Source organism: Hyperolius riggenbachi, chromosome 2 (genome assembly GCF_040937935.1).
Source record: "Hyperolius riggenbachi isolate aHypRig1 chromosome 2, aHypRig1.pri, whole genome shotgun sequence".
In the NCBI taxonomy this organism is placed as follows: Eukaryota; Metazoa; Chordata; class Amphibia; order Anura; family Hyperoliidae; genus Hyperolius; species Hyperolius riggenbachi.
In genome coordinates this window covers 60872579-60885280 of record NC_090647.1, presented here as the reverse complement: position 1 = coordinate 60885280, position 12702 = coordinate 60872579, and the positions used below count along the sequence as shown (strand labels likewise).

The 12702-nt window shown below is 44.5% G+C and overlaps 1 protein-coding gene across 1 annotated transcript in view; it reads left to right on the top strand.

The window, feature by feature from the left end:
• LOC137543857 (contactin-5-like) overlaps positions 1-12702 on the top strand; it is a 57735-nt gene that overhangs the window by 36825 nt on the left and 8208 nt on the right. The window contains exons 2-3 of the mRNA XM_068264928.1: positions 4768-4954; positions 8853-8965. Coding sequence (XP_068121029.1) covers positions 4768-4954; positions 8853-8965 — 300 coding nt within the window. The remainder of the gene's footprint in view (positions 1-4767; positions 4955-8852; positions 8966-12702) is intronic.

Genomic DNA, 12702 nt, shown 5'->3' with positions numbered 1-12702 from the left:
TTTACTTGCAGAGGGCCCACACAGACATACGATCTCCCTCACCTACAATATACTACTCTCAAGTAAACCTAGAACTGACAAACTCCCATATCAGATATTTTGGGAAAAGACACTGGGAAAAGATTTAACGGAGGACCAATGGCAAACAATTTGGGTACTGACACACAAAGGGTCCCCTAATGTTACAATACAGGAGCAAAACTTCAAAATTCTGACAAATTGGTACAAAACACCAGCAATACTGAGCAAATATGTAAAGGGGGTCACAGATACCTGCTGGCGATGTGATGCTCCACAGGCAGATTTATTGCATGTGTTTTGGTCCTGTACAAAGTTATCCTTGTTCTGGAAACAGGTACATAGTCTCTGTGTGAAAATTTCTGGCTTACAAATCCCACGGGCTCCTGAAGTATTCCTATTACATAGCAATAATATCTCACTAAAAACATACAAAAGAAGTATCCTAGTACATTTAATCAATGCAGCTAAAGCAACGATACCAATACTATGGAAACAATCAGACCCACCTACGATTCAACAATGGCTAACCAGGGTTGAGGGCCTTTCACAGATGGAAGACATTGCACTAACAGCCAGAGAACAGGTCCATAAGTACGTTGAAACATGGGCCTGTTGGATTGTATTTAAAGATACCGATGAATATAAAGCCTTAATGCCTATTTGAAAATCTCTTCCCCGGAGGGGGAACTACTCTTGCTGAGAGGGGGGGTGAAGTGATCTGGAGGGCGCCAATACTAACACCAACAATGTAATTCCTGAACGAGACACTTAGTTACTTGTGTCCCTTAATAAGGACATCGTTAACATGCTTAGCGCTCGTGCGCTTTTTCTAACATCTGCTACTATTCTTGAGACCTAAAATTGAATACTATATTTGATGATGTCAGCCTACTGATTATTTAGCATTAGCCAAAGATAAACACAAAACAAGGCTTGCACAATATGCTTATATTTGATATTAAGAATGAAAGGAGAATGTACATGTTATATCCTGTTTTATTGAAGTATGCAAACAAGACAATTGTTGTAGCATTGTAATTTTCTTTTGTTCAATAAAGCTTTAAAAAGTGAAAAAATTAACCTGAAGTGACATTTGACACAATGAGATAAACACATACCCATATGAACTTGAGTTGTTATCAATGCAAAACAAAAGTTTGCCTTCCTAAAACAGAAGGTATTTGCGATTATTCAGGTTGGAGTGAGCATATGAGGTGTCCCACAAAGCATCACTGCTGAATATGCAAATCATCTCTTTGTTGTCCCTGAGTTTGGTAATATTACAGAGCCAAACTAATCCAACATGCATACAGACTGTTTCGGATTGGTGGATCCTCATCAGTGCATGACATGGATTAACATGGCTCTGTGGGTTTTGACCTCGTCCATCCCCTCATCATCACCCCGCCTGGACTACTGCAACACCCTCCTGTCAGGCCTCCCTCTGAACTGATTCGCGACTCCTGCAACCCATCATGAATGCAGCAGCCAGACTGTTCTACTCCTCCCTCCGTTCTGTCTCCATGACTCCTCTTTGGCAGCGCCCTCCCTCCTTGTGTAACATACCCTGAATCGAATCAGGAAAAAAGGGTGCAGGAGCCCTTATGGGAGAAAGGGTGTTGCATTGGTAGTGGTACCTATGATAAAAGCCGTGATTAGCGGCAGATGCGGGAAATTTGGGCACATGGCGACGACCTCTATCAGGCTTACCAAACACACAAAGGGAAATACTCACTCCCAAACAGTCCTCTGCTGCTTTATAAAGCCTGCAGGCTGCTTATAAGCCAATAAGAAGTGCACACGCACGTTACACCTAGTCTGCAGTGATTAATCAAGCAGAAGCTGAACAGGTCAGCCAATCGTTGGAGAGGGCTTCAGTTGCATATAGACAATGGCTATATGACCAGCAGGGGGCACCAGCATGCAGGATATTCCCTTTCATCTGCCCCCCTCCTAACTAAACTGCATGGGAATCTACAATAAAATTAAAAACAATGGTGCACAAGCCAGCCTGGGGCCCCGGGACCTCTATCAGGCGCCTACTGGTGCTGAAATTTACCCTTCTTGTCGCAATTTTTTAGTTTGCCACTAAGAAGCTAATTTTGGGCAGCAGGATGCGGAAATGTTGAATGATTGCCGCTAATTGGGCGCCTACCAGTGCCCAAAAATTATTTTTTTAGCTGTAGTATTGTAGCTTTACCTTAGAGGGGGGTTAAGGGTAAGAAGAGGGAGTAGGGTTAGGTATGGAGGGTTAGGTTTAGGCACCACCAGAGGGGTCTTAGGGTTAGGTACTGGGGGGGGGGGGGTCTTAGTTTTTGGCACCACCAGGGGAGGGGTCTTAGGGTTAGGCTCGGGGGGGATCTTAGTGTTAGGCACCACCAAGGGGGTCTTAGAGTTAGGCACCACTGGGGAGGGGTCTTAGGGTTAGGCACCACTGGGGAGGGTTCTTAGGGTTAGGCACCACCAGGGAGGTCTTAGGGTTAGGCACCACCGGGGAGGAGTCCTAGGGTTAGGCTCCACCCGGGAAGGGTCTTAGGGTTAGGCACCACTGGGGAGGGGTCTTAGTGTTAGGCTCCACCGGGGAAGGGTCTTAGGGTTAGGTACCACTGGGGAGGGGTCTTAGGGTTAGGCACCACTAGGGAGGTCTTAGGGTTAGGCACCACCGGGGAGGGGTCTTAGGGTTAGGCACCACCAGGGAGGTCTTAGGGTTAGGCACCACTGGGGAGGGGTCTTAGGGTTAGGCACCACCAGGGAGGTCTTGGGGCTAGGCACCATCGGGGAGGGGTCTTAGGGTTAGGCACCACTGGAGAGGGGTCTTAGGGTTAGGCACCACCAAGGAGGTCTTGGGGCTAGGCACCATCGGGGAGGGGTCTTAGGGTTAGGCTCCACTGGGGAGAGGTCTTAGGGTTAGGCACCACCGGGGAGGGGTCTTAGGGTTAGGCACCATTGGGGAGGGGTCTTAGGGTTAGGCTCCACTGGGGAGAGTTCTTAGGGTTAGGCACCACCAGGGAGGTCTTAAGGTTAGGCACCACCAGGAGAGGGATCTTAGGGTTAGGCAATGGGGGGTGTCTTAGTGTTAGGCACCACCAGGGGGTGTTAGGGTTAGGCACCACCGGGGAGGGCTCTGTGTGAGAGTAGGGCTCAGTTTAGCTATAGTAAAGTAATGGTAAATATTACCGATATTTTGCGATGGAATCCGGCAGTAGGATATCGCTAATTGTAGCGATATTCTACTAGTGGCGATCCCGTGCGCCCTTTTTTTCAGGTGCCTTCATTTCATGTATGCATTCAGAATAATATGAACTTGTGCTACTGGGACTTCTACTCCAGTGTATGATCTGGCATTGTGAACCTTATTGCTTATTACCTGTATTGTGTTGTCGGTCACCCCTGTTATCATTGTCTGTAACCTTATTTAATGTCCGGCACTGGATAATATGTAATATGTCGGTGCACTATATAAATTCAATAGATAATAATACACTAGCTATAAGCAGAGCAGCTTCTAATCACCTCTCTGCAGAATGTCTTCAACAGCAGCCGGCATGTGTAGCTTAAGACAGGTTTACTTTAATATCTCAGCGACATTCACAAGTTTTATTTTTAAAACTCGCTATCAGTACTCGTCTTTCACTGTTTCGCACAGACAGTCAAACGATGCAATCCTACACCTGTGCCTTGGCTTATCAATAAACGTGTGAGTAGCGCACTGACATGTACGGCCAAGACAGCTAGGCCTAATAACATTCGGGTGTTAAAGTGGACCTAAACTCACAACATCCTCTCTGCTCCAAAAGATAAGCAACAGCATAATAACCTTTAAAGGGAATCTGAAGCCAACCTACCATAAAAAATGAGATACTCACCTAAGGAGAGGGAAGGCCCTGGGTCCTATAGAGCCTTCCCATTCCTCTCCAGGTCCCCGCGTTCCAACGCTGGCTGCCCCGTTAGCAGTCTCTGACCAATGGGTCAGAGGGCCTTCTCTCTCCCGCTGCAGTAGACTTCGGAAGTCTTCAAGGAGCCCGAGTGCTCAAAGACGGGCTGCTCCATACTGCGCATGCGCGAGTACGCTCTATTGCGCACACTCACATACGTAGCTTGTCTTCAGGAGCACTTGGGCTCCTGAAGACTTCTGAAGCCCCTCTAGCAGTGGGAGACTTAAACGGAGGAGAATGCGGAGGAACCAGGGGACCAGGAGAGGAAAAGGAAAGCACTATATAGGCCCCAGAGCCTTCCCTCTCTTTAGGTGAGTGTCAGATTTTTTTGTTTATTTTCTTGTAAGTTTGCCTCAGACTCACTTTAAAGAAAAACATTTCTTTGTTACAGCTACAGCTGATACAAATCCTGCAATAAGTCTGCAGTGTGTCTACTTCCTGCTTTCATGGAAGCAGACATAGCTTTAACATCCTGTGTTTACAAATTAGCTGCTTCTCTGAGGCAGCCATCTGACACAGCTGAGGGATCAAATTGCAACTTGTGATGAGTCACAGATGAAAGGGAATTAGACAGGCTAAACTCTCTAAGTACATACAGGGTGCATGTCTCTATGTTTTCCTTCTGTCCTGTGCAAGAGTTCAGGTCCACTTTCAACTCGGGCTATAAATCCTGCTGTTTTAAAACATCCAGTTAATTTTTTGACAGCCTCCCCATCGCGTGGAGGACGGGTCCCTTAAACAACCAATAAAGAAATAAAGTGAAATCTTCATGGCTGCCAAAATTAATCTTGTGTGTGGTCACCGTTGGCAGGTTAGTTACTGGAAAGATATGGAGCAAGAAGAAGCCGCGGAAAAAGTGGTAACCGTTAGAAATGAGTCTTCCATCATCCTGACAGAGCTAGAAGGAAACACGTTATATCACATCACGGTGAAAGCACATAACAAGGCCGGCTATGGGCCCCCCAGCTCGGCCGTACGTGGGAGCACCAAGAAAGCACGTAAGTAGCCTGTTATTCCTCGCGCTGTGGTCTGTGGGTTTTACTCCTCCGCATAATGTTCAGGATGTTGTTCTCATGTATAGGGCTCAGATGGACATCCAGTAGTATCTTCTCAACGATCACAAGATGAAAGGTTCCTTCACCTAGTTACATAGTTATTTGGGTTGTAAAAAGAAGTACTTCCATCAAGTTCAACCAGATAACAAGGTAGCCCACACCCAGGGCCGGCGCTACCATAGAGGCAAAGGAGGCAATTGCCCCAGGGCCAAAGAGCCTATAGGGGCCCCCAGTGGCTACAAGAGGAAAAAAATCAAAAAGACCTTATAGTTTTTGAGAAAATCAATTTTAAAGTTTCAAAGGAAAAAAAAATACACATTTAAAAACCCGCTGACTTTAACGGTTAATAGCAAATCCACCTTAAATGCTAGAAACCCCAAAATTGCATGATATGTTAAGGAGATCATTGGGAATAAGAGGAAAAAACATTTTTCAAAAAGACCTTATAGTTTTTGAGAAAATCGATTTCAAAGTTTCAAAGGAAAAAAGTATACTTTTAAATGCAGTAAATGTCACTATTAGTAGCAAACCTAACGGTAGTGTAATTTTACATGCATCAAAAGAAAGAGCAATACATTTCCTGATGGGGTTTCCAGGGAGTCCGTACGCAGCCACAGCGCTTTGGCCAGGGGGGTTGGGGGGGGGGGTTGGGAAGTGTGGGAAATTTGTTTAAAAAATGATGTGGGGTCCCCCCTCCTGAGACTTTTTAACCCCTTGTCCCCCATGCAGGCTGGGATAGCCAGAATGTGGAGCTCCACCTCCGACTGATTGGGGCTTCACGCCCTGACTATACCAGCTGCAAAAAAGGTCCCTTAATGCCGATTTTTGTTCCGGGGTATCTGTTGGGGAGCCCCCCAGGTTTGTTTTGCCCTGGGGCCCCATTGTTGCTAAAACCGGCCCTGCCCACACCTTCACTTGGAAGCAGGAAATTTGGGGGCCTGCAGCTGTTGGACGATTTAGGCGCCCCATGGGCGCTAATGTCAATATCGGCTATTGGGTGCCCACAGCAGAAATTTGGGCACCCGATAAATAATGGGCATCAGACCCATCTAACCAAAATGTTTTGTTTTTGAAAATTAGAACATTATAGATTTTGAAATGCTTTGTCTTTATTATATACAATTTGTTTTCATTTTTGAAAATGTATTGTTTTGAAATGTATCATTTTAAAAATGATACGGTTAGGAAATGAGGGTTTTAAGGTTAAACATCAGAAACGGGGGGATAGGATTAGGTGTCAGGAAGGGGGGTTTTAGGGTTTAGTGTCAAGAAGGGAGGTTTTAGGGTTAGGTGAGTGGTAGGGGGGTTTTAGGAATAGGCATCAGGAAGGGGGGTTTTAGGGTTAGGTGTCAGGAAGGGGGGTTTTAGGGTTAGGTGTCATGAAGGGGGGTTTTAGGGTTTGGTGTCAGGAAGGGGGGTTTAGTGTCAAGAAAGGAGGTTTTAGGATTAGGCATCAGTAAGGGGGGTTTTAGGATTAGGAATCAGGAAGGAGGGTTTTAAAGAGAAACTGAAGCGAACTTATTTTCCCCATTTTACCTTATAAGTCCCTTCAGTGCTCTCAAGCCAAGTAATCCGCTGCGTCCCCGCCGCTAAATAAGCGCTGCAGAGCCCCCAGATCCATCCGCAAATATCCACGACCAAGTTGCTGCGCTGAGGGGCAGAGCTGCTATAGAGAAGGAAAAAAACGTGTACCAACTGATTAAGCATAAACAGGGCCTTAAGGACACACGATACAATAAAATTATCCGATTTTACGGCAATTCGATAAAAAGGATCAGATCTCCTCCTTTTTTTGTTTTTGAAAATTAGAACATTATAGTCTTTGTTTTTTTTCTTGTCATTTACAATTTTTTTGTTTTTGAAAACTATTGTTTTAAAATGTATCATTTTGAAAAATTATAAGGCTAGGAAGGGGGTTTTTAGGGTTAAGCGTCAGAAAGGGGGAGTTTACGGTTAGGAATCAGGAAGGGAAGTTTTAGGGTTAGGCGTCAGGAAGGGGGAGGGTTCTGTGCAAGAGTAGGATTGGGTTTAGTGGTAGTAAAATATCCAGGGGTGCAGTTAAGGTTTTGGTGGCTCCAAGCAGTCCATAAGTTGAGGCCCCCCATCCATGAAAGAAGTGGAAAAATGGATAGCCATACCTCCAGCGAAAATTGGGCGTGGCCAACACATGATGTGGGTGGAGCCAAATATTAGCCGTTTCTAGGCTAAATTGCCCTCAGGGCAAGGGCGTAAAATGCACCCCCAATGTGGAGACAGGTATAGGTGTCCGCAGTGTAGGTAGCCAGCTATAGATCCCCCCAGTATAGGTAGCCCATATAGTTGCTCCCCATTATAGGTTAGAAAGGTAGGTGCCCCATATAGGTTAGAAAGATCCATGAGCGGGGGCTCTAGGGAATACCACTGTGAGCTGTCCAAGGCTGTGCTAAATGAGTCCTGTGTGTCTCACATTGAAACCTTCCTCCTTTTCCTTTCTGTAAAGTCCTGCTGAGAGAGAGATGCTAATCAGCTCCCAGCATGACTAGCACTGCACCTGCTACCTTGCCTTGGCAGCATGACTCAGGGGAGTGGCTAAATACATCAATAAAGGAAAGATGCTTTATTATTAAAAAATATAAACAACCTAATACACCCATAAAAATACAGATAGGGGAGGATTGAGAGTAAGGCCTGCGACCCACTAGCAGTGCTTTTCTAAGCGCTTGTGATTTGAAAAGCTCTGGTTAATGTAATGTGATGGGATTTAAAAAAAAATCCCCCATAGCATTACATTAGCAAAAGTTTTACAAATCACAAGTGCTGAGAAAAGCGCTGCAAGTGTGTTCCAGGCCTAAATGTTAAAAGTACTTTAAATTGGGCTTTAAAGAGAATCTGTAAGAAAGAGGGATTTTTTGGTCCTTTTTAGCCCCTTACACACTCCTATAACTTCAGGTTCACCATGAGCTTGCTGGGCAATCTGTTACTTTAATTTCTTTGACAGTTTAAATAGTGAGCGGATATACAATCTTAGTTTATATAGCATTACAACACATTTGCGCCCAGAGTTATTCTTTAACACAGTGGCGTAGCTAAGGAGTTGTGGGCCCTGATGCACGTTTTACAATAGGGCCCCCCAAGCACTTTATACATAACAATTGATACGGCGCACCAAAACCTGCCAATGGCAACTACAGTGTCAGAGGTGCAAGAAGGGGATGGGGAACAGTTTGTTAATAATTACCTTTATTCAAAGTATCTATAGAAGTGATTATTATCAGCACAGGACCAATAGAAAGCTAATAATGTAGTTGAGGGAGGGCCCTTCGGGCCCCTCTGGCCCAAGGGCCCTGATGCGGTGGCTACCTCTGCAACCCCTATTGCGACGCTCCTGCTTTAACATCTGCAAACAGGAATATACTATGTATATATATTGTATTATATTGTGTTCTCTTTCCCCCGGATCAGATGAAATGCGCTGCTTCAGCTCGCCGTGCCTAGTTTATGAATGTCCTTTGCAGTGTTAACTAGATGCCCCACAGTATATATTGACCTGTAAAAATTGTGACTGCGCTTGCTGCGTTCAGAACATATTGATATTTTATTCCTAGAAAATAGGGCTAAGCATCGGTGACACAGAGGAGAGATAAAAGGAATTCGCTTTGCAAGCTAAGTACGGGTTCAGCGGAGTAGAGCCGCTATTAACGTGACTCTGGCAGAGGCAGGCGTGCTTTATCAGCCTCCAGCTGTGCCGGCAGCTCCCGCACATAGCGAGCCAGTCCCGGACATGGAGAGCAATACGTATTTACATTTCATTTGTATATAAAAGGCACGTTATGTATTTTTTTGTTCTCTTTTTCCTGTCTAGCTCCCAGCCAGGCTCCGAGCATTGTCAAGTGGATGCGGAACGGCTCCCATGTGTCCTTGGGCTGGGAAGCAGTCAGATCATTAGCCAATGAGTCGGATGTCATGGGATACAAGGTCAGAGATTTGTTTTCTGCCAGTCGGGCTTTGTTTCGCCTATCTCTGAGCAATGCTTGTTAACTGCTGTATACATGAGATTGTAATCTGCTCTGTTCATCACCCCCCTGACCACTGTTCATTGTGCAGACCCAACTGAGGATAGAAGACAGAAGAAATTACATTATAGCTTTTTGTTATTTTTTTTATTAAAATAAAACATCTTGGAGGTAATTTTAAAGAGCCACCATCACAAAAAAAATTTAAAATGTAAAATACATGAAAACACAAAAATTAGATGTAAATTTCTCCCAGAGTAAAATGTGCTATAAATTATTTTTCTCCTATGCTGCTGTCACTTACAATAGGTAGTACAAATCTTACAGAACTTACAGGTTTTGGACTAGTCCATCTCCTCATGGGGGATTCTCAGGTATTTTTTTATTTTCAAAAGCAATTGGTTAATGGAAGTTGCTTAGTCCAACTGCCAGAGCAATGTGCCAATGAGTAGGGAGGCTGGTCAGCACCCATATACAGACCCTTTCCAAGTGTTCTTAGTGTTTTTGTAAAGATTACATAAATAACTGAGAAACCCCCATTAGGAGATGGACTTATCCAAAACCTGTCAGATCTGTCTGTTTACTTAATTACTGTATAAATACAAGAAAAAGAAGGGGCGCTCTCAGCTTTCAAGTTGCAGTATGGAGTAAGCTTCCAGGGCAGGTCTCACCTGTTTAGAGTTTGGCCAGTACAGCGTTCACGGCCACGGTTAGCGTCTGCCTCTCAGCTTGAAAAAGCAGGGGCTGATCCTCCGTGAAACGCGTTGTCAATTTTAATAAATAATTTTAGCCCAATTGACCTTCATTGTGGCTGTTTATTGCCACTATTCATCCCCATTCCCCAGCGTATAGGCGCTGCTTGCTGTGTCATTGTAAAGGAAGCGAGCCCTGGTTCCTATGGTTACCATCCAGGAAATACGCAGAAGGGAGTGACGTCACATCCGCCCTATCGGACTTGGAGAGCTTGGTCCCCGGCTCGGCAGAGAGGGACAGATGCTAACCGTGGCCGTGTACGCTGAACTGGCCAAACTCTAAACAGGTGAGACCTGCCCTGGAAGCTTACTCCATACTGCAACTTGAAAGCTGAGAGCGCCCCTTCTTTTTCTTGTATTTTTTCAGTGGCACTCGGGAGCAGCCTAGCAGAAAGTGGGTGGCCTGATCGCACCTGGGGTATATCCACTACTCCGCCTCTCTCTTTACTTAATTACTGTATGTGACAGCAATGTAGGAGAAAAGTAATTCTTATCTCATGTTACTCTGGAAAAAAAACATACTTCTTATTTGTACGTGTTTATATGTATTTTAAATTTTAAAATGTTCGGGATAGTGATCCTTACCGCAAGGGGCCGCAAAAGCACTGAAAGTTTATGGAGATTTTCACAATTGTTGCGTTTCTTTGTGCTGCGCCGGAATTAGGGATGCTCATTCTGATTCCGCAAAACGGAATCTCCGCATTTCCGATCGGAAATCACATTTCCACATCAAAATGCGGAATTCGGCGGAATTTGCGGAGATTTCCGCTATACCAATAATCTGTAATTTTAAGCCAATCAGAAGACTTGGGATGAATCAGCCAATCAGAGTACGAGGATTTATATTGCGGTAAGTGGTAGCGGAAATTTTCATGGCAATCCGCTGAACCAATAGTTGGTAATTTTAAGCCAATCAGAAGACTTGGGATGAATCAGCCATGAATCAGAGGATGAGGATTTGTATTGCGGTAAGCGGTAGCGGATATTTCCACATAAATCCGCCATACTAATAGTCAGTAATTTTAAGCCAATCGGAAGACTCAGAATGAATAAGCCAATCAGAGAATGAGGATTTGTAGTACGGTAGGCAGAATTTTCTGCGGAAAACGGAAATCCGCGGAATACTGGTAAATACCATCAGTGGAAATTTGCATTGGCGGGAAGGTGAAATTCCAGAGAAATTGGCAATTCCGACCATGCCTAGGCCCAGAAGTATCAGATCTAATGCAAGGTCAACAGCGTGTTACCGCAAGCACTGTGCTTAAGGCACGGTGCTTGGGGCAATTGAAGTCTATGGGCGATGTACTATGTGTAAACGATGGAGCGTGGTGTGGTGGGCATGCGAGGATCGACGGAAACACTTCGGAATCCCAGTGGTGTTCTTCCTGCCCAACAGGAAAAATGTCACTGAGAGGGGTAAGGAGGGGGCGGTGCTATGACCCTGTCAGCGCACTCTGCCACAGTCAGGGTCATACGTTTGTCATTTGCGTTGCGGTGGGATGGGGCAGGAGAATCGTATCCCCAACACAAAAAAATTAGTGAAAACCTGGCCTCACTTTAAGAATGCACTGTTTTTTATGATATTCTTGTGGGTTTTTTGGCTTACTTTGAACTGTGGAGCTAGAAATGGTCAAAATTGCCAAAATTCCTAAATTTTGCATGGAATTTCAAATAAATTCAGAATTTCGCTAATTGCAATGAATTTGCATAGCAAAATTACACAATTGTAAGTTATTGCCGATATATTTCTGCACGCACTTAAAATCTATTATGTTACTTTAAATTTGTGAAAATATGTTCACAATAGGTTAAAATGGGTTAGAATTTTGGTATTTTCGGAAAGAATGTTTGTATTTTGGTTGTATTTTTCACTATTTATGTAAAAAAAAAATGTGTTAATTGCACAATCTGTGGATTCCAACTTTGAACTCAAAATTGTTAAATTCAGATGTTAGGGCCCTTTTCCACCAGCGCGTTTGCGCTGGCTGAATCGCAAAAGCGCAAACCGCTAGCGATTTTACAATCGCTACGGTTTGTTTTTAACATAGGAATCGCGGTAGGTCATTTCCACTACCGCGATTCGTTTTTGTCAGGAACGCGAACGCGCGGCGGAGCGATATTTGCCGCGATTTTGCTATGCAGTGCATAGCATAGCAAAATCGCGGCCGCAAAACGTCGGGGAATCGCCGGTTTTGCGATTCAGCAATCGCTAGCGTTCAGCGTGAACGCTAGCGACTGCAGGTGGAAAAGGGCCCTAAAAGTCGCAAATCTGTAAAATCTGTGCATTCATACCTATTTGGAGCCATAAACAGGAAGTGTTAGCAAGCATGTTGTGATCGAACATCAAGAGCCCAAGCTTCTTTAGCAGGAACTGGTCATATAACCAATGAATATACAAAAAAAGGCAATATAGTGTGACTGCTTTGGAGAACATGGCCAAATTGATCATTTTTTTCAAATATAAGCAAGAAGTTTTAAATCTCGATGATACCATTTATTGGCTAACTGTAATGATCGGTGTAACACAGAGAGGGTCTGATTATTGGTGATCTGCAGTATCACCAAGAATACAGATATATACCTGATTATTGATGATCTGCAGTATCACCGATAATCAGATATATTACTAACCTCTGGACACCTGAATAATATGAGTGTTTGGTGCAACAGTAATACTTTGAGAACAATATCAGGAGGACAGGAGGACAGGTACAAAGGCAGTAAGGATGGGTACCTTTCAGCAGCCTGAGAATCTCTCGCAGGGAGGAGTCAGACTGGGAGAGGAAAGGACCAGAGCGTGAGTGACACCAGTAGGAGGATGTCACTGACTGATCTGTGAACTATCTCTTAACTGAGGAGATAGTTCTCAAGGTCGGGCAAGCCAGGTCGGTAACACACGGACATACAAAGTACAAAGACAGGAGGCTGATTCGGTAATCCTAAGGCA